The following is a 22,263-nucleotide window of genomic DNA, read 5'->3' on the forward strand; positions in this document are numbered from 1 at the left end:
TATATCGAACTGGGTGGATAAACTGCCTTCTAGTCTGCCTCAATTCACATGGCTGACTCCAGGTGCTCCCTGTTAAGATCAACATAAGCTAAATTTTGTTTAAGCTAATGGTTTTTTTTAATGCTTTCGTAATTTCGTTTATATGTATATTTAGCCTATTTTTGGGGGAATATGTGTCTGAACCATTTTTTAAGAGCATTGTGAAAAAGTTAGCATTGTATAGAATTTAAACTAGCAGACTTTTGCAATGTAGTCTATTGTTCTTATGTTGTACATAGATCCTCAGTTATTTATTTTTTATAATGTTTGAGGTTCAGCTCAGGTAATTTAATTTTTCATGTTCCTTATACGAGTACTCGATTATTCGAACTAATGGTTTATCGATTAATAGACTACTAAAATAATCGATAGCTGCAGCCCTAAACGAGTCGCATGACATTTTGGAAGGAAAATGACAAGCAGTACTCAATTTGGACATTTCGGGATGTACGTATTTCCCATGCGGTGTATTCACTTTTGTTGCCAGGGGTTTGGATATTAATGGCTATATTTCGAGTTATTTCGAGGGGAAAATAAATGAACTCTATTATATAAGCTGCACACAGACTACTTTTCATTGTGTCGGTGTGTCATTTTGTCAGTGTTGTCACATGAAAAGATATACTTAAATATCGGCAGAAATGTGACGGGTGTACTCACTTTTGTGATACACTGTATATTCTGTTTTATGACTATGTAAACATTAGTGATGCACCGATATCGGTACTGTCACCAGTATCTGGGAGTACTTAGAAATAATGTACCAATCCTGCGCATTGTGTACTTTTTCGAGATCTAGTTTCCAACAGCCGGTGTAGGTGCACTATCCGCCAGGGGGACAATCTTTTCGGGGGGCAGGGCCTGCTGATGACATCACAACAACGCTTGTGTAGCATTCAGGCAATGTGGGAAGTTGGACTTTTCCAACCACCGACTAGGAAAAATATAATTGGAACGCCACTTGAACTGGGAGATCCTGCCTCCAATAGCAGGTGACTGCGTGCCGGATCAAGCCTCAGCTCGCCAGATCCGCATAGCAATCACATCTGCTTAACGTCAGTGCCCCAGATGGGGCCCGGATCAGCACAATGACAGTTCAAATGATAGCTATCATTTGGACCGTCATAGTGCCGGGATGTGGATGGACTGGATGTCTACTAGTGATAAACTCTTTAAATTCAAAGAGGGAGGATAATTGGACGCCAACGGCTGGACATCTATTATCGTCTTGGGAAAGGCGACAAGTACATTTTTATATGGTGGCGTATCTAGCTGGCAGCCATCTCGGGTAGGGCGACTGAAAAGTACATATTGAGCAGCTTTGGCGCATTATGTCCTAATACTCCCCAAAAGCAATGACGTTATTTTAGTGCAGTATTGGTAACAATGCTAGTATCATTACAACATGATTTATCACTAAATAGTTAATGAAAAAGAATCTTAGTCATAATACTGTTGAGTTCCTACACTCATCTTTAACGTACAGCTGTAGATGTGGAGGTGTCCTTCTTCAGAGGCTCCAACTTTGGACTCTGGAAGAACAATAATATGTAATTACATTCTCAAAATAGACACATTTATGTGCTCCAGGGGTCTGTAGGGGTGCAACGGTTCAGTTAGCCCACGGTTTGGTTCGAACCTCGGTTTTGGGATCACGGTTTCGGTTCGGTTTGCGTTTTGCTTTTTTTTTTTTTTTTTTTTTAAACTGCCTTTATATTGCTTTTAAAAAAATGAAATAAACACTTAAAATGTAAACATTTTAGACTGTTAAAATGCCTCTTAGCTCTTTGGCAAGTGTAGTGACTGACTACTGAAATACACACACAGTAGTAAAAAAGTTACTTGGCAAAGTAACTGGTGATACCTTTCATGTTTTTTTTTCATTAAAAAAAAAAAAAAAAAAAAATTGTAACCTTCGCTATGTTTGGAGGTCATTTAATGTTGTGAATAAACCGATAAAGCTGATAAAATTGCTCCCGTTTTTGCCTTAGTTCCCTTCCGTCTACTTTCGACATGTGAACATTTTATAACTGTTTCATCCTTTAAAGATAGACTCAAATCAAGATTTTGCTGATTTAGGAGTATTTTGGATAAAAAGTTGCTTAGGTTCGCTCGGAAGGTTTACTACAACAGAGCCTTTCTGAGAAGTATACTGCTCTAAAATGACGGCTGTTTACTAACGCTACCGAGTGTCATTTCGCTTGTAGTTCTATATGCATGAGATATCTAGGCGTAGATTGTATGATGTCGGCCACGGTCAGGAAATTGGAGCCACCTAGCCTAGCATCGCGTTTGCTACAGCGTCTCAACACTCTTCCCTCTCCGTGTCTGACTTTTCTCGCGTCATTCAAGTATTAACGAACATTGGCTCCTTGCAGAAACGGTGACCAAATCCGAACGGATGAAAAAAAAAAAAAAAATGCAATGCACGAAAAACGTGCAGATTTTGAACGTAACGGACGGCGTACACATTTAAAAACCAGTGCTCACGTGTACAAATTACGACGAGACCGTACAACTTGACAGGTATGAATTAGAACAGTTAGTTAGTAGCACTCTGTAGCACGGGACGTCCAACTATCAGCGGTCAGGGCGAAACTATGTGCTTTCGTGAAATCATCTTCAATGGCTTTGCGTGCCATTTCTTAAATGTCGGGGATTATGTTGTGGGCGAAATATGTCCGCGAGGGAACAATATAACGCGGGTCAAGCGTTGCAATTAAATTAACGAAGCCCGCATCTTCAACCACGGAATATGGTTGCATGTCTTTTGCAATGCAAATCCCCACTGCGTGGGTTATTTTCTTGTGTTTCTCTGACCTGATATTGTAAGGCTTTTGGAAAGCATCTTCTATAGACCCGTGTGTTTTCACTGGTGTCATCTTCGGGGTTGTCCTGCTCTGAGAAAACGATGTCTGTGGGTGATGCCGGCCCATGAGCATTGTGTAATTACTGACATCAACAATGGCGGGCTACTAGTTTATTTTTTGATTGAAAATGTGACAAATTTTATTAAAACATATAAATTAAGAGGGGTTTTAAAATAAAAATTCTATTACTTATACTCACATTTGTCTTTTAAGAGCTACAAGTCTTTCTATCCATGGATCGCTTTAACAGAATGTTAATAATGTTAATGCCATCTTGTTGATTTATTGTTATACTAAACAAATACATTACTTATGTACCATATGTTGAATGTATATATCCGTCTTGTGTAGGGCTGCAGCTATCGAATATTTTAGTAATCGAGTATTCGACTGAAATTTCTATCGATTAATCAGATGAAACATTTTTTTAGGTAAGGAGCAATTATAAATATACATAAGAAAACAAGACATTTCATCTAATATTGAAACATTTTCAGTCGATCAATGTCTTTATTTTATTTTTGAAAACAGCCAACAATTGCATCTCAGAAGTGACTAGAAAAAAACAAAAACACTTTTTTACTGTTTTTACTCAAAAACTTATTATAAATCTTAAATCTTATAAAATCTTATTTAAAAAATCGTATTTCTAACCTTAAAATTTGAAATTTAAAATTTCATTACGCTTGATAACACACTAGGGCTGCAGCTATCGATTATTTTAGTAGTGGATTGATCAATGAACTAGTTAGTTCGACTAATCGAGTAATTGGATAAACATGAAAAAATTAAAATACCTGAGCTGGGCCTCAAACGGTATTAAAAAAAAAAACAAATAAGGATCTACTTACAGTATGTACAACAAAAGAACAATTGGCTAACTTACAAAGCAAACTTCCACTAGCTTAAATGCTAGAAATACTCTTTTTTTTTTTTTTTTTTTTTTAAACAATGCTCTAAACAAATGGTTCAGACACATATTACCACAAAAATTGGCTGAATATACCTTTAAGCTAAATTCCAAATACATTAAAAAAACATTAGCTCGAACAAAAACCTAGCTTATGTTGGTCTTAACAGGGAGCAGCTGGATTTGGCCATGTAAAATGAGGCAGACTAGAGGGCAGTGTATTCACCCAAATTAATAAAACTAAATGCAAACACTTTCAAAAACAAACCATTACACCGCCACTTTAATTAAACGAATACTCGAAGCAGCAACATTTAATTCGAATCTTTTTTTCTAATCGAATACTCGAGTTAATCGATTAATCGTTGCAGCACTAGTTTTATCTTTCCATTGCAGCAATAATTTACAGAAAAATATGGCATCTTTTATAGATGGTTTGAATTGTGATTAATTAATTAATTTTTAAGCTGTAATTAACTCTATTAAAAATTGTAATCGTTTGACAGCCCTAGTTATTAGCAATTGTTTCTACAAAATGGATAAGCGACAAGACTTTTGTCAGGGACTGTAGAGACATCGTTTAATAGTTGCATTATTCACATGTGCAGTGACTTGTGGGTACAGCACTAGAGTGGCAACCATGACTTTACATAGTTGCGGAAATCATGTCATGCCTGAGAGTTCTGTTAACATACACACAAAACAGTGAGCATGATTTGGTCTGCCTATACAGTGCCTTGCAAAAGTATTCGGCCCCCTTGAATCTTGCAACCTTTCGCCACATTTCAGGCTTCAAACATAAAGATATAACATTTTAATTTTTTTGTCAAGAATCAACAACAAGTGGGACACAATCATGAAGTGGAACAACATTTATTGGATAATTTAAACTTTTTTAACAAATAAAAAACTGAAAAGTGGGGCGTGCAATATTATTCGGCCCCTTTACGTTCAGTGCAGCAAACTCACTCCAGAAGTTCAGTGAGGATCTCTGAATGATCCAATGTTGTCCTAAATGACCGATGATGATAAATAGAATCCACCTGTGTGTAATCAAGTCTCCGTATAAATGCACCTGCTCTGTGATAGTCTCAGGGTTCTGTTTACAGTGCAGAGAGCATTATGAAAACCAAAGAACACACCAGGCAGGTCCGAGATACTGTTGTGGAGAAGTTTAAAGCCGGATTTGGATACAAAAAGATTTCCCAAGCTTTAAACATCTCAAGGAGCACTGTGTAAGCCATCTTATTGAAATGGAAGGAGCATCAGACCACTGCAAATCTACCAAGACCTGGCCGTCCTTCCAAACTTTCTTCTCAAACAAGGAGAAAACTGATCAGAGATGCAGCCAAGAGGCCCATTATCACTCTGGATGAACTGCAGAGATCTACAGCTGAGGTGGGAGAGTCTGTCCATAGGACAACAATCAGTCGTACACTGCACAAATCTGGCCTTTACGGAAGAGTGGCAAGAAGAAAGCCATTTCTCAAAGATATCCATAAAAAGTCTCGTTTAAAGTTTGCCACAAGCCACCTGGGAGACACACCAAACATGTGGAAGAAGGTGCTCTGGTCAGATGAAACCAAAATTGAACTTTTTGGCCACAATGCAAAACAATATGTTTGGCGTAAAAGCAACACAGCTCATCACCCTGAACACACCATCCCCAATGTCAAACATGGTGGTGGCAGCATCATGGTTTAGGCCTGCTTTTCTTCAGCAGGGACAGGGAAGATGGTTAAAATTGACGGGAAGATGGGTGCAGCCAAATTCAGGAACATTCTGGAAGAAAACCTGTTGGTATCTGCACAAGACCTGAGACTGGGACGGAGATTTATCTTCCAACAGGACAATGATCCAAAACATAAAGCCAAATCTACATTGGAATGGTTCAAAAATAAACGTATCCAGGTGTTAGAATGGCCAAGTCAAAGTCCAGACCTGAATCCAATCGAGAATCTGTGGAAAGAGCTGAAGACTGCTGTTCACAAACACTCTCCATCCAACCTCACTGAGCTCGAGCTGTTTTGCAAGGAAGAATGGGCAAGAATGTCAGTCTCTCGATGTGCAAAACTGATAGAAACATACCCCAAGCGACTTGCAGCTGTAATTGGAGCAAAAGGTGGCGCTACAATGTATTAACGCAAAGGGGCCGAATAATATTGCACGCCCCACTTTTCAGTTTTTTATTTGTTAAAAAAGTTGAAATTATCCAATAAATTTTGTTCCACTTCACGATTGTGTCCCACTTGTTGTTGATTCTTGACAAAAAATTAAAATTTTATATCTTTATGTTTGAAGCCTGAAATGTGGCGAAAGGTTGCAAGGTTCAAGGGGGCCGAATACTTTTGCAAGGCACTGTAAAAGAAAACTGACACTTTATTCATTTAAAATAAAACTGAGCCGCATCAGAAGGTTCAAATAGCTGCGGGGTGCCAACCCGGTCTTTTCCAATCAATGACTGATACTTTCAACTAAACTGGAAGTAAACTATCAAAGTCCAAGCAGTTGGTATGTCAAAATCCGCAACACAGTGATGAAAGAAAACATTTCTATTACATTTCACAGGCAGTGAAATGGACAGACTGAGTGCGAGCGTGTGAGATAGTGGCAGGTTTGAGTTGTGTGCACACAGCTTGGATATTGCATTCTGGATCCCTGCTGGGAGAATGAAAGAGTGGCGTGAAGAGGTGACGGCAAGATGTGGACGGGTCAGGGAAGTAGAAGACGTAAGAAGTCTGGCAAAAACGGTGTAATATGAATGTTTCATACTTGATGTTCCAGTTTATCAAGCAACTGCTGGAGCCTGGTAATCTGGGAGTTCCACTCTTCTTCCTCGTCTAGAAACGGACAACTTCAATTTGACAGAAATTCTTTTGACGGCAAGGACGGTTTCGATTTATATTTGGCTTACTTGCGATTAGGGAGCGTCGGGTGACGTCGTTCGGGTCGTTTTTAGGGACAGAGTGACCATAGTTTTGGCCGCTTGATTCCAGCTTTGCACTGTCATGATTGAAAGAAAATAGTGGGAAGAAACATCAGTGAATGATATGTTAAAATGTAGAAACTGTTGGAAGGTGATGAAAGAGTGCAATATACAAACACTCCACCCAATCCAGTTTATTTACTTCAAGTATCCTTCAGTCACATTATTGAAAGAACAGTGTAACAAGTGTAATTTAAATGGACAAAAGTTTTGTCGCTAATCCGTTTTGTAGAAACAATGGCTAATAACCTTTTAATTATTCAATTGGTTTCAGAAATGGCTCATATGAAAGCTAAGACCCTTCCAAATGATGTTGAATGTACAAAAATGTATTTGTTTCTCTGAAAAAAGATTTATCATTTATTGAAGACATAAAGGTCAAATTTTGGCAAGACATAAGTTTTGTCGCCTACAGAAAGTAGTGTGAAAATTGAAAAAAATATATACTTCAAATACAAAAATATGTTACATAACATAAGCGAATTAAGTAGGGGTGCTTTGAGATCCAAATTTAATATTTTGCATGACTTCCATGGGCTTGAAGGACTGCATCCATGCGGTTCGACAAGGATTCATACAATTTATTGATGAAGTCATCAGGAACATCAAAGAAAGCAGTCTTGCATGCCCCTCAGAGTTCATCAATATTTTTGGGTTTCGTCTTCCATGCTTCCTCTTTCATCCTGTTCATGTCTGGTGACTGGCCTGGCCAGTCCTGGAGGATCTTGATATTCTTTGCCTTGAGGAACTCTGAGGTAGAGATGGAAGTATGCGATGGAGCACCATCCTGCTGCAGAATGTGTCCCTTTTTATGGTTAGGAATGTAAGAGGCAGCTAAGATTTGTTAATATTTCAGACTATTTATGTTGCCTTCCACCCTGCAGATCTCTCGCACACCCCCATACTGGATGTAACCCCAGACCATGATTTTGCCACCACCAAACTTCACTGTTTTCTGAGTGAATCTCAGATCCATGCGGGCTCCGGTAGGTTTCCTGCAATATTTGCGGCGACTGTGGTGTAATTCAATGGAATATTCATCTGAAAAATCCACCTTTTGCCACAAAACAGTGAAGTTTGGTGGTGTCAAAATCATTGCCTGGTATACCAGACTCACCGCTGTTCCAGTGATTGAGTCTGGCGACCATCCGGCGGATCAAATTCCGAGGGCGGCGCAAGCCACAGCAAACAGACAGGGGAGTGGACCAATCAGCGACAGGCAGACGTGACGTTGTTAAAGCGACAAGTAATTAACGTGAGCGGAGAATGGAGACGTTTATTCAACATGGCTAGCGCGAGCCATGTTGACTGTTGTCAATGACTTGTGTCGATGTGTTTTTGGTAATTTAAAACTGGTTTTACCGCAGATTGGAACATATTCTCTGCTCTCCCGTTCGCCATCTGTGTTGTTGTGAAGACGACTTTCGGCAAGCAAGAGTGACGTTACTCGTTAAGAATGCGTCACGCAAATAAACGAATCTGATTGGACGGTTGATTTTGTACTTGTTCGGGAGGCCGTTAATGGGCTGGGTCCCAGACTATTTCTCACAGTGTTTGAAAAATACAGGGAGAATAGTCTGGCGGTGCCAGGCAAGCAAAATCATGGTCTGGGGTTATATCCAGTGTGCGAGAGATCTGCATTGTGGAAGGCAACATAAATAGTCTGAAATATCAACAAATCTTAGCTGTTTGTTACATTCCTAACCATAAAAAGGGACAAATTCTGCAGCAGGATGGTGCTCCATTCCATACTTTAATTTCTACCTCAAATTTCCTCAAGGCAAAGAAGATCAAGATCCTCGAGGACTGGCCAGCGCAGTCACCAGACATGAACATCATTGAGCATGTCTGGGGTAGGATGAAAGAGGAAGCATAGAAGACGAAACCCAAGAATGTTGATGAACTCTGGGAGGCATGAAAGACTGCTTTCTTTGATGTTTGATGACTTCATCAATAATTTGTATGAATCCTTGCCAAACCGCCTGGATTCAGTCCTTCAAGCCTATGGAAGTCATACGAAATATTAAATTTGGATCTCACAGCACCACTACTTAATTCGCTTATGTTATGTAACATATTTTTGTATTTGAAGTACATTTTTTGCTCAATTTTCACACTACTTTCTGTAGGCGACAAAACTTTTGTCTCGCCAAAATTTGACCTTTATGTTTTCATGAAATGATTAATCTTTTTTCAGTCAAACAAATATATTTTTGTACATTCAACATCATTTGGGAGGGTTTTAGCTTTCATATGATCCATTTCTGAAACCAATTGAATCATTAAAAGTCAGGTTATTAGCAATTGTTTCTACAAAATGGATAAGCGACAAGACTTTTGTCAGGGACTGTACGTTTTTAAGATGTATTTTGTAACTAAACCATAGCACGCATTTTTCGCCCACTGTAAAATTTACTGCAAAATTTCCAGAATTATAATGTAGAAATGTTCCACCTCTGTATAACCCCAGACTTTAGAATCTCGAGGCTATCAACCTGCATTTGAACTCCACCACAATATGACAATTTCTTCCAACCAAAGCAGTGTGACATTCACTCATCACGGCCTTGGCAAATCTTTTTTAATCATTTGCGGAGCCGTTCCAATGTTGTGAGCAGCAAAAATGAGTCACACTGAACTCCAAGCTCTAATACAAAGATAAAAATCCATCCTATAGTGTCCAGCCTATTAGTGTGGAATCTGATTGAACTGGAATTGGAGACGTACACCATTCTGGAGAGAAATAAATTGAAAGAAAAGCTGTTGGAGGTGGAACTCATTAAGTGAGGCTCCTCGCCGCTCGGGCCCCATGCGATCAGCATGGACGTCTTTCAATAGCAGAGATGAGCTTCTTTTTTTTTTAATTCAAGACAATATATATACTTTAGCGACTGATGATATCTAATTAGTGCTGAGTGATTTGTAAAAGTAAATTTCAATGATTTTTGGCCATGTTTGTCTTCGTTATAGGCCACAATTCACGATATGGCGATCCAACAATTATCGATAGATGGTTTAGCAAATCATTCTTGCATGTTCTACAATACAACAAATAAACAGAAAGACAAGCTATTTAATCCTTCTGCTGTGAATCGAATTGAGTTTATCACTAGTAGCCGTCCAATCCGTTTGAAGTGGGAGGGATGGCAGCGAATGAACATTATCTATGACTGTCAGTGGCAGCCAATGCTTGTTGGATTTTTGGTCACTTCCTTTTCCTTTTGGGACATTTACGGGTCACTTCCTGTTGATTTTGGGGCATTTACAGGTCACTTCTTGTTAAGGGTGTAACGGTACATGTATTTGTATTGAACCGTTTCGGTTTGTGGTGCTCGGTTCGGAACGGAGGCGTACCGAATGAGTTTCTGACGTAATGTAACTAGGGCTGCAGCTATGAAATATTTTAGTAATCGAGTAATCGACTGAAAATTCTATCGATTAATCGAGTAATCAGATAAAACTTTTTTTTTTTTTTTAGGTAAAGAGCAATTATAAATATACTTGAGAAAAAAAGACATTTACTCCAATATTGAACCATTTTCAGTTAATCAATGTCTTTATTTTCGATGTACATTGTTGAAAATAGCCAACAATTGCATCTAAGATGTGACTAGAAAAAAAATTTCACGGTTTTCACTCAAAAAACATCTAGATCTTATAAAAAATAAAAAACATATTTCTTACCTAAAAATGTAATTACGCTTGATAACACACATCACTTGAAAGCTATGTGTTTTTCCCAAGTGTTTCAATTTAATTTCCATTTGTGTCAAGCTATTTTTAAGTTCGAGTTAAGTTTTGGTCATTATCAATAGAAACCTAGCCCTCCGAAGGGCTAATGTTACGTTAGCGAGTGACAGTAACGTTATATTTATTAGCGATTAGAAGTCTACTGCTTAAAGATGGCGGCTGTTTACTCACGCTGCCCATACGCGGCCGAGTCTGTCATTTAGCATCTAGTCCTAAATGCATCCGATATCTATGAGACGCATCGGACACTACCTGCTACCACACTAGCATCCTGCGTGCGTAGTTTTCAGCAACTTCGGCGTATTTTGTAGCGGCTGTCGGGTGCGGTAAGTTTTTAAAAAAACATTTTTTATTGCTTCTTCCTCTACGCACGTGACGTCAGCTTGTCGTCCCGCATTAAAAGTAGTCCGGGCAAAACGTGATGCTTAGAACTGGCAAAATTAAACGATTCCTTGAGGTGAATAAAATTACTCGGATCAGTTTTTAAACTCGAGTAACTCGAGTTGCTCAAGTATTCGTTTCAGCTCTAATTTGTATTGAACCATTTCGGTTCGTGGTGCTCGGTTCGGAACGGAGGCATACCGAACGAGTTTCTGACGTAATGTAACCCTTACTTTTCGAGGCTGTGAGTCGATCGGGTTACAGTTTCTTTGTGTAGATTATATTAACTCCATCTGCTCTACTATAATGAGGACCAACACGGTAGGACAGTATAACCCAGAAACGTCAACGGCGCGACAACGTGACCACCGCGAGAATGCAGTGAAACGCGGGCGTTAAAGTCAATCGGCCAATGCACACCAGCCGCAGTGCGGCTGCATGTTAGACGCATCCCAGAAGCGGCTCAACACCACGGACGTGAGAAGAACGGCAGAGTTTATTATTTGATGTGAGACACGACCCTCCTACTGGCTAAGATCGGGCAGACCGGAAGTCACTCGTGTAAAAATACGGTGGAACCGGTCGATTCTCAAACTAATATGCAATCGTAACCCACTTTTTGAGTCCATCAGATCTCTTGAGTGGTAGATCAGGGCACAGTTGACTTGTCTTTGTTGATTTACTGCTGCCTTCTCTGCTATAATAATAACCAACACTGCCCCCACGGTGTTCAATACAAAACCCTCCTACCACAACAAAACAAGTAGAAACTAATATTCAAATAGGAACTAAAGTTATACAACATAAAATGTACAATACAAATGAATACTACGTCACATTTGTAAAATATAAACACATAGTAAAATAAATAATATCCCATTTAAATAAAATTAATTGAAATGAGCTAAAACACCTGTAATTAAATCATAAAAATAATATGCAGATCCTGCTTACACAATTAATTAATTTCTGTGTGGTGCTTTAACTTGAGAAAATCCACCAATAAAGCTTTTGAAAGCCGTTCATAAGAAAAAAAAAAAGATTCATCAAGGCATTTCATTTGTAAAATACATGTTAAAATCTTTGTCATTGGGATTGCTTTTCTCTTTAGCACCGGACTTCTTTTTTCTTCTTTCTTTCAGAAAGAAAGCTGACCAATACGCGGGGTCTGAAAGGCAAATTGTTGTTGGATTATCATCTTTAAATACCCGGTACTTTTTGAGCAGAATTCTAGCTTTGTATAGGCTTATCTTCCTATTGTTGAGAGCACAAAATTGTGTAATAAACAACAAGCACAATTATATTTTGCATTTTGTTTTCTTACTGTACCGAAAATGAACCGAACCGCGACCGTAAAACCTAGGTACTAAGGGTGTAACGGTACATGTATTCGTATTGAACCGTTTCGGTACTTGCTGTTCGGTTCGGAACGGACGCGTACCGAACAAGTTTCTGCCGTCATGTAACCCTTACTTTTCGAGGCTGTGAGTCGATCAGATTACAGTTTCTTTGTGTAAATTATATTTACTCCGTCTTCTCTACTATAACGAGGACCAACACGGTAGGACAAAACGTCAACGGCGCGACAACGTGGCCGCCGCGACAACGTGGCCGTTAAAGTCAATCAGCCAATGCACACCAGTCGCAGTGCGGCCGCGTGTTAGACGCGTCCCAGAAGCGGCAAAAGAACGGGAGAGTTTATTATTTGACGAGAGACGCGGCCCTCCTGCGTCAATGCTACTAGCTAGCAGAACGGGCAGACCGGAAGTCCCTCGTGTAAAAATACGGTGGATCCGGTCGATTTTCAAATTAATATGCAATCGTAACCCACTTTTTGAGCCCATCAGATCTCTTCAGTGGTAGATCGGGGCACAGGTGACTTTTCTTTGTTGATTTACAGTTGTCTTCTCTGCTGTAATAATAACCAACACGGCCCCGTATTCAATACAAAATCCTCCTACCACAACATAACAAGTAGGAACTAATATTCACATAGGAACTTAAGTTATACAACATAAAATATACAATACAAATGAATACTACATCACATTTGTAAAATATAAACACATAATAAAATAAATAATATCCCATTTAAATAAAATAAATTGAAATGAGCTAAAACACCTGTAATTAAATAATAAAAATAATATACAGATTCTGCTTAAACAATTAATTTCTGTGTGGCGCTTTAACTTGAGAAAATCCACCAATAAAGCTTTTGAAAGCCGTTCATAAGAAAAAAAATGATTCATTGAGGCATTTCATTTCTAAAATACATGTTAAAATCTTTGTCATTGGGATTGCTTTTTTCTTTAGCACAGGACTTCTTTTTTCTTCTTTCTTTTAGAAAGAAAGCTGACCAATATGCGGGGTCTGAAAGGCAAATTGTTGTTGGATTATTATCTTTAAATACCCGCTACTTTTTGAGCAGAATTCTAGCTTTGTACAGGCTAATGTTCCTATTGTTGAAAGCACAAAAGTGTGTAATAAACAAGCAGAGCCCGCGGCGCCGTGCTCGGCCGCTCGCATCCCCCGCTACCCTCCAGTGTCCCGCACAAACGCACACGGCTAAACCAGTTCCCCCCCAGGAACACAACATGCCCCACACAAGTTCCCCAGGGCGAATTCCGCCACGAGGCAGTGGTCACCACAAAAGAAAGACTCAAAAAAATCCATCTTGATGAGACAGGCGACGATGAGGGAAAAGTTTACCCCGGCTGTCGCGGCCACAACAGCGACATCTCTCAGTTCAATAGTTTATTTATGTGTAAATAAATTGTTACTTTGGCATCAAAAGCTCTATTTGTCTTGTTGTTTATGTTATTTTGTAGAAGGAAAACATTATTCAGATTTTTGGGATGTCACAAAAGCAAAAAATAGCTGTGTTAGAGTCAAAGTTATGTTTGAAATGTATGCTTTTACAAAAAGCTCAATTTCTCATTTTTTTTCATCAGAAATTTGAAAATTGCTCTAAGCTATTTTCTGATGCTGATTTCTAAAGAATGGAAAAAGATATGCATTAACTTTTTTTTTTCCTGCTGAAAGAAGAGAGTAATCTTTCGTTTGGTGGGTTCCATGTTTATATAGCAATAGAACAGAATTTTCTGTGGGCCTTGCAAAATCAGTCAAAATCCAGTAAAACGGCCGGGAGTGAAGGGGGTTGGACCGCTGAAAATGGCTGGGAGTGAATGAGTTAAGGATGCCTGTGTCTATCAGCTTTGTCGGATGATTGCTTTGCTTACCGCAGTGTCTGCCCTCATCTTCGTGCTCTCCACCTTTCCTCCAGTTGTATCCTATTTTAATCATTTTGGTTTTTTGTGCTCTATTTTCGATTGGAATTTGTTAAATTCGCATACTATTTAGCATGCGTCGTTTATTGTACTTTTTATTAAATACAACCCTATTCGCTATTTCTGGTCTCTGAGTCTGATTGAGATCCACATAAACGACTTGCCGTTCATCACACTTAGAACCCGATTCGTTACAATATTACAGGTATTATTATTACTATAATTATATTATTATTGCGATTTTTATACATAATTAATTTGTTTAGCTCAGTGTAATTGCTATTTGCAACATTACAAGCAGTATTGATGAAAGATTTAGTGTAGGTTTCCGGGCTTTGGAACAAATTAATGGAATTATAATGTATTGTATTGTATGACATATGACCATTTCAACTTACAAATAAGGTCCCGGAACGAATTAACTTCATATGTAGAGGTACCACTGTATTTTTGTTGTTTAATGATGGAGGATACACTGCCCTCTGGTGGCAGCGTTGTGTCTGGTTGGACTGTTGCCTTGTATGACTAAGGAGCAGACAAGTCAAGGATAAAGGACAGCTGCTCTCTGGTTTGGCCCACTTGAGGCTGTCAGTTGTTTCAGCTCATATATGTTTGTGTATGCATTTGTAATTAAGTTTAGAACTACAGTTTGTGGAGTTATGTGTGAGCAATTTGCTATGAGAATTGTAAATATATTAGCATTTAAGCTAGCAGACTTTTGTTAGGCAACATGGGCTAATTGAAACAACTAAATTTACATATTGATTAGACTAGATGGACCCATGAACACCAATTGTTTTGTGTCAAGTATTGTTAAAATGTGTGCCGTTTCGAACGTACAGTGGTATGAAAAGGTACTGTATCTGAACCTTTGGGAATTTCTCACATTTGTGCATAATTTGTCAAAATCACACAGATGAAAAAAGTGAATGCTTTAACTAAAACCACCCAAACTTTTCTAGGTTTTCATATTTTAATATAGGATAGTATGCAAACAATGAGAGAAGGGGGGGGACATAAGTAAGTGAACCATCACATTTAATATTTTATGGGCCCCCCTTTGGCAGCAATAACTTCAACCAAACGCTTCCTGTAGCTGCAAATCAGTATGGCACATCGATGAGTGAATGAATCGCTGATTTAGGCCATGCTACAAAATCTCAATGGGGTTAAGAGTCTGGACTTTGATGTGGCCACTCCAGAACGTGCATTTGGTTCTTCTGAAAACATTCTGAAGTTGATTTACTTCTGTGTTTTGGATCATTGTCTTGTTGCACCGTCCATCCTCTTTTTAGCTTCAACTGTCTGACAGACGGTCTCACGTTTTCCTGCAAAACATCCTGATAAACTTTTGAATGAATTCTTCCATAAATTACTGCAAGTTGTCCAGGCCCTGAAATAGCTAAACAGCCCCAAATCATGATGATCCCTCCACCATGCTTCATGGTGGGGAAGAGGTGTTGATGTTTGTGAGCTGTTCCATTTTTCCTCCAAACATGACATTGTGTTTTACTCCCAAACAATTCAACTTTGGGTCCACAAAATATTTTGCCAAAACTTCTGTGGAGTGTCCAAGTGCATTTTTGCAAACATTAAATGAACAGCAATGTTTTGTTAGACAGCAGTGGCTTCCACAGTGGAGTCCTCCCATGGACACCATTCTTGGCTATAGTTTTACATAAAATTGATGTGTGCACATAAATATTGGACTGTTCCAGGGATTTCTGTAAGTCTTTAGCAGACACTCTAAGGTTCTTTTTTACCTCTTTGAGTATTCTGCGTTGAACTCTTGGCATCGTCTTTGGTGGACGACCACTCCTTACGAAGAAGCAGCAGTGCAGAACTCTCTCTATTTGTAGGCAACTTCTCTGACTGTCGATTGATGACCATCCAGAATTTTAGAGATGGTTTTGTGTCCTTTCCCAGCTTTATACAAATCAACAGTCCTTGATCGCAGACAGCTCTTTTGATCGATCCATGATGCACATCAGACATTGCTTCTCATCAAGACAATTGTTTAGTGATGCACGATAATGCATTTTTCAACCGATACCGATAACCGATAATTTCCTCCTCATTCCAACCGATAACCGATAATGTCAAGCCGATAATTCTATTAAAAGATCTATGTAAAATTTTAAAGTATACACAAAAGAAAATATTACTGTGCAAAAATATAATTTATTGCTCTTTTTTTCAACACAATGTATGAACAAGTCGTCAATTCAAACATCTAAATAATGACAGATTGTCTGACATTGTGTAATGGTAAACCTTTGGCAACAATTACTTACAGAGTAAATACCTAAGTTGCACAAAAATGCATTTAAAAGTAAGCCATTCCTAACATATATAACATTAATCCGCTGAAAACACACCTCCTTAAAACTAGTCAGTTTTAAGTGTAAATCTATTGGCAATAAGTGAAATTATCTGCCATCGCTTCAAGTGTATTTCTCTCAGATTTCTTGGAAGAAAAATAGCTAGTTGAAAATAATCTTAACAGCCTTGTTTTAAGCGATACATTATTATACTTAATCCTGAAAAAAAAAAAAAAAATTGAAGAAGGAAAGATTTTGAATAATATTTGTGGCTACAGAATATTGATTTAAGAATTTGATTATCTACTGTGACTGTAATTGAGCAAAGAAATAAGTGAAATAATTTGAAAAGTGATTGCTAATGTTATATGCTTTGTTGCACACTGTGAAAATGATTACCTCAAAAGAGCGAGATGTCATGTACCCATTCTGCAGCGCTTTGTTTACATTTGCGGCTTTCACGACATTTGCGTTACAGCAGCTAAACTGCTACACGGCAGTACTATTTGGACGGAGTTTGCGCTCTCATCCGTGTGCGTGTTGTTTTGTGCCTGAGTTTTATTAAGCCGAAAATAAAGGCAGCGTTACAAAGTCATCTGACCGCTCGTCATTTCACATTCTGAATGCATTATTGACTGGCTGACTTCGTTTTCTCCATGTTTAAATTATCTTATAACCACTGTGCCGTCATGATAAGCTTGCTTACCGGACATCACTTTTTCATGAAGAATGGTGGTCGTATAAACTGCATTATTTCTTTTATCCAGGGCTTTGGTTCTCGTGTCATTAAGGTAAAAAAAAAAACTGTGTCTTGTCTCGGTGGCAGCTACATTCGTACCGGATAGTTCGCCCGCCCGCCCCGGCCGGTTCGCCGCGGCGTATTCGGGTCCTGGCTCTGCTCGCACGCCGTGGGGGAACGCTCGAGAAACCGGGGTGTTCGCCGGAGGTCCAGAGGCCGGGGAACCGAGCTCGGCCCGCCCCGCCAGCGGCGGCCTGCCGGACTGGCCGAAGCGGCGGGCTCCGTCGGAATTTACCACCCGCCTTGGGCTGCATTCCCAAACAGCCCGACTCTGTATCGTCACAAGCCCTGTAGTTTAGCTTAGTGTTTACAATAGCTTTAGCATTCCTGCTAGCAGCAGCCTCGTATATGTTCCAAAATTCTTTGTGATGCAGTTTTAAATGGCTGCTGGGTTAGTGGTTTTGAATGAGGACGCGTTCTTTCTGCCTTGTACGGTACATGTTTCGCAGATGGCGAGAGTATCGTTTTTTTAGTAATAGCCGCCATAATATTCAACTACTTCTTGTCTTGTAACTCCGCCTCCTCAACCCCTCCTCCCTCAGGGGCTTCAGAGAGGGGAGGGGTTGAGGAGGCGGCGTGCTGAATTCTTCGGTTGAGCACATTTGGAGGCAAAATCAAGTATATAATTATCGGATTGCATTATCGGTTGAATTTTTTTATTATCTGGATTATCTGTGTGACGTCATAATTGCCATTATTGGCCGATAATTATCGGTGACCGATATTATCGTGTATCTTTACAATTGTTCCAAGGTGTGTGTTTTATAGTTGGCAGGGCAGCTCTAAACCACTCATCGGGGATTGGGAACATACCTGACTTAAATTGTTTGGTAAAAATTGGTTTCAATTGCTCTTTAAGTCTCCTTAGGCAGAGGGGTCACCTACTTATTTTCCCCCTTCTGTCAATGTTTGCATTCTATCCTCATTAAAATATGAAAAACCACCCAAACATTTATAGGTTTAGTTATAGCAGACACTTTTTTTTCATCTGTGTGATTTTGACAAAGATCAGATCACATTTGATGGTGATTTTATGCAGAAATGTGAGGTATTCCAAAAGGTTCAGATACTTTTTCATACCACTGATGTTTCAAGTGATTAAGCAGGCATTTATAATATCGGTACAGAATTGGCTTTAGCTGATTCCAGACAGCCTTGTATTGGTAAGGAGAGCTAAAAAATGGTATCGACACGACACTAAAGTTTTTTTTTAATATGCCTAAAATGTCAAAACAATCCCAAAAAACACCATTATCAACGTTAATCACATATTTTTATGATGGAGGTGTTGGTACTGACAGAGCGGGGGTGCTTTCCTGGTCCACGGCCTCCATGGCGCACTGCAGTGAACTCTGCAGGGACAGCAGCTGAGCAGACGTCTCTCGCAGGAGCAAGCGGGTTACGAACTGACCCAGGACGCTGGAGTCGTGGTACTCCTGAAAATAGCGAGAGGACAACCTCTGACACAATTTTCAGTCATTTGTCATCATTAACGTTGCCATCCCTCCCAAGTCGAAACGGACTAAACGTCTATGGTCATTGCCGAGCGGTCGGCCGCAGATCCTCTGAAGATTTTTCCCTGCTTTTAAACCGGCGGAAAGTGAGTTGCATAATTATGCAGCACACATTCTCCCTTCACTTGTCTTCGCTAATGAGCACACTTGACTCACGGTTCACGGCGCAAATGGTCCCGAGGTGGTAGTGTTTGGGCCGAAGAAGAAGCCAGTCATTAAATGAGGATCTGGGCGAAGGGTTCTATGCAATATTTGTTCCAATTGTTTCCAAAAAAGACTGCATTTGAATGTCTTTTAGGCAATCAAAAGTAAGCCTATTTTCTTGTCATTTTTAAATGACATTTACCAAATCAACCTGAAAAGTCCCAGAACAATTAGTCAAAAAAAAATTTGCTGTAAAAATATGATTTATGCCACTTTGTTGTTTGGACTAACAATCCACGGCAGATTTATTGTTCCATTCTGTATGCTTTTAGTGACGTTCTTTACGTGTCTTTTAATGAGGAAATGAAGTACTGTATATTTGTATATTTATACTGTATGTATATACTATATGTATACTGTATATTTAAACTTGGGAAAATGTATAACAGTACAGTATTTGAGCAGATTGTCGTTTCCTGATCATGTCTGCAAGTCCCGCCTCCTTCCCATGATTGGCTCGTCGTCACAAGCCGACCAATCCATATTAACCCACCGTATGGCATCTTGGCGTTCTTTGCTCTTTTTTTAATGAGCAAATGAAGCGTATTTCCAAGAAAGCTTCAGAACGTGAACTCTCTACAAAAACCGCTGTGGACTCCGACATTGTATTCAAACAGATAGTTACTTCCTGGTCATGTCTGCAGTTGCCGCCTCTTTCTCCTGATTGACTCGAACGTCAGATGACTGGGAATGAGCGATGTTCTGCCAAAATGTGCAAAACGTCCTACTAGAGGCGAATTTGACACCCGCAGTACTACTGTGCTACTACTTGTTTGTTTTGTTTTGTAAATAAATGCTCAACGTTGAGAGAGCGGCGTGCATTCAAGTTGACCGCAACCAAATGCTAGGAGTGTGCGTGAGGACAACTTTCCTTCGTGTGCGTCAGTGACCAAGATGTAAGTACATCTTTCTTTTTTTTATAGAAGGTTTGTGGTGTTTACTTTGGACTTTGAGTACTGAGGCCCTGAAATCTCCAAAATACCAAAATATTCTTACTCAAATAAAATCACATCAAATACCGTATTGGCCCGAATATAAGACGGCCCTGATTATAAGACGACCCCCTCTTTTTCAAGACTCGAGTTTGAAAAAGACTTTTTGAACACCAAATTAATTTTTATACAGAAAATAATTACAGTACATCCGAAACAAATGATTATAACAATATATTTGAGAGAAAAAGCATGTTATTTTGCCTCATTCAAATCTTAATATCTGAACATTTAAATATGTAAACTAAAGTGCAATCACATTCGTAAATGAATGGCTTCTGGTTTTTGAAAAGTAAATAAACCAATCTATTTTGATAAAACAACAAAATTGCAATAACTGCATTAACCATCAAAATGAGGTCCAACTGTAACTGTAGTCTTGAAACAAATCTGAATATGGAAAAACATTGCAATAAAATAATTAGGGCTGTCAAAATTATCGCGTTGATGGGCGGTAATTAATTTTTTTCATTAATCACGTTAAAATATTTGACGCAATTAACGCACATGTCCCGCTCAGACAGATTTAAATGACAGTAGGGTGAAATGCCCACTTGTTAATTGTGTTTTATGGAGTTTTGCCGCCCACTGCTGGCGCTTGGGTACGACTGATTTTATAGGCTTCAGCACCCATGAGCATTGTCTAAGTAATTATTGACATCAACAATGGCGGGCTACTAGTTTATTTTTTGATTGAAAATTTTACAAATTTTATTAAAATGAAAACATTAAGAGGGTTTTTAATATAAAATTTCTATAACTTGTACAAACATTTATCTTTTAAGAACTACAAGTCTTTCTATCCATGGATCGCTTTAACAGAATGTTAATAATGTTAATGCCATCTTGTTGATTTATTGTTATAATAAACAAATACAGTCCTTGTGTACCGTATGTTGAATGTATATATCCATCTTGTGTCTTATCTTTCCATTCCAACAATTTATTTTACAGAATGTATATATAATTTACAGAAAAATATGGCATATTTTAGAGATGGTTTGAATTGCGATTAATTACGATTAATGAATTTTTAAGCTGTAATTAACTCCATTAAAAATTTTAATCATTTGACAGCCCTAAAAATAATGCAAACTGGATAAACTTGAGAGTAGCGGAGATCTGTCATGACAGAAAATTACTCCTCAAGTTCAGCATTCGCTTAATTGATATCTGGCGCCATCTAGCGTCGTGAATGGGTATAATGTCTAGACCCCGAATATAAGACGACTCCCACTTTTTCAGTCTTATTTCAATGCAAAAAACACCGTCTTATATACAGTATACATTACATTACACAATACAGTATCCTAGTATATTGTAATGTAAAATCATAGACTTCAAAAAGCTATTGACCTGACACCTAGTCAGTCTTTGCGCGACGCCACATCAGAGGGGGCCGAGCTTCATTAGTAATAGCTGAAGACGGCACACGCTCATGTCCGATTTAAGCTCGGATATACTTATTGGATTTAACTACGCATACAAACAGGAAAGATTGTCTCAGGAGTGATCTGTTCGAGGATTCAAGGTAAATATTATATTTTTCGTACCATGCATGCGTGATTTAAGCATTTATTCACAGGAATTTTCTTCTTTGTTTACACATGGACCTGACTAGCCTCATAGTTGGCAATATTTACGCGAAATAAATGCCACCAGCACGGTATCTTTGCTTTTAACCAAGAATCGAGACTATTTTACGTCCATATCTAGGAAGAATTCGGGGATTGAAGCATTTATTCACAAGAATTTTCGCCAGAAAAGCTCCTTTTACGCCAGGCGCCCGCTCACCTCATTTGCCAACATAGTAGCATGGTACTTCGTCAATATACGTAAAATAAACGCTAACTTCACAGTTTCTTTGATTTTAACCAAGAATCGAGACTGTTTTACATCCATATGTTTGAAGAATTCGGGGATTGAAGCATTTATTCACAAGAATTTTCGCCAGAAAAGCTCTGTTTACGCCAAGCGGCCGCTAGCCTCATTTGCTAACAGTATATAGTGGTATAATGATAATAAAGGGCTATTCTATTCTATAATCAGTTGTGATTGTATATAGAATTAATTAACAATCTATTTACATGTTATTTATAATCAGTGTTGGTTGTCAGTAACGCGTTAGTTAGTAACGCGTTACTGTAATCTGATTATTTTTTTCAGTAACGAGTAATCTAACGCGTTCATTTTTCTACACCAGTAAT

At 38.8% G+C, this 22,263-nt stretch overlaps 1 protein-coding gene across 2 annotated transcripts in view; it reads right to left on the reverse strand.

Annotated features, from left to right (window-relative positions):
- Window positions 1-22,263, reverse strand: part of necab3 (N-terminal EF-hand calcium binding protein 3) — a 65,153-nt gene that overhangs the window by 9,786 nt on the left and 33,104 nt on the right. Inside the window, exons 6-9 of one of the 2 annotated variants that reach the window (XM_057844816.1) lie at window positions 18,646-18,782; window positions 6,734-6,822; window positions 6,592-6,659; window positions 1,524-1,571 (exon numbers count right to left, since the gene is read on the reverse strand). In XM_057844816.1, coding sequence (XP_057700799.1) covers window positions 1,524-1,571; window positions 6,592-6,659; window positions 6,734-6,822; window positions 18,646-18,782 — 342 coding nt within the window. The remainder of the gene's footprint in view (window positions 1-1,523; window positions 1,572-6,591; window positions 6,660-6,733; window positions 6,823-18,645; window positions 18,783-22,263) is intronic. The other variant, XM_057844817.1, reaches the window with a different exon arrangement.

The sequence above is a fragment of the Corythoichthys intestinalis genome, chromosome 9 (genome assembly GCF_030265065.1).
Source record: "Corythoichthys intestinalis isolate RoL2023-P3 chromosome 9, ASM3026506v1, whole genome shotgun sequence".
NCBI lineage: Eukaryota > Metazoa > Chordata > Actinopteri > Syngnathiformes > Syngnathidae > Corythoichthys > Corythoichthys intestinalis.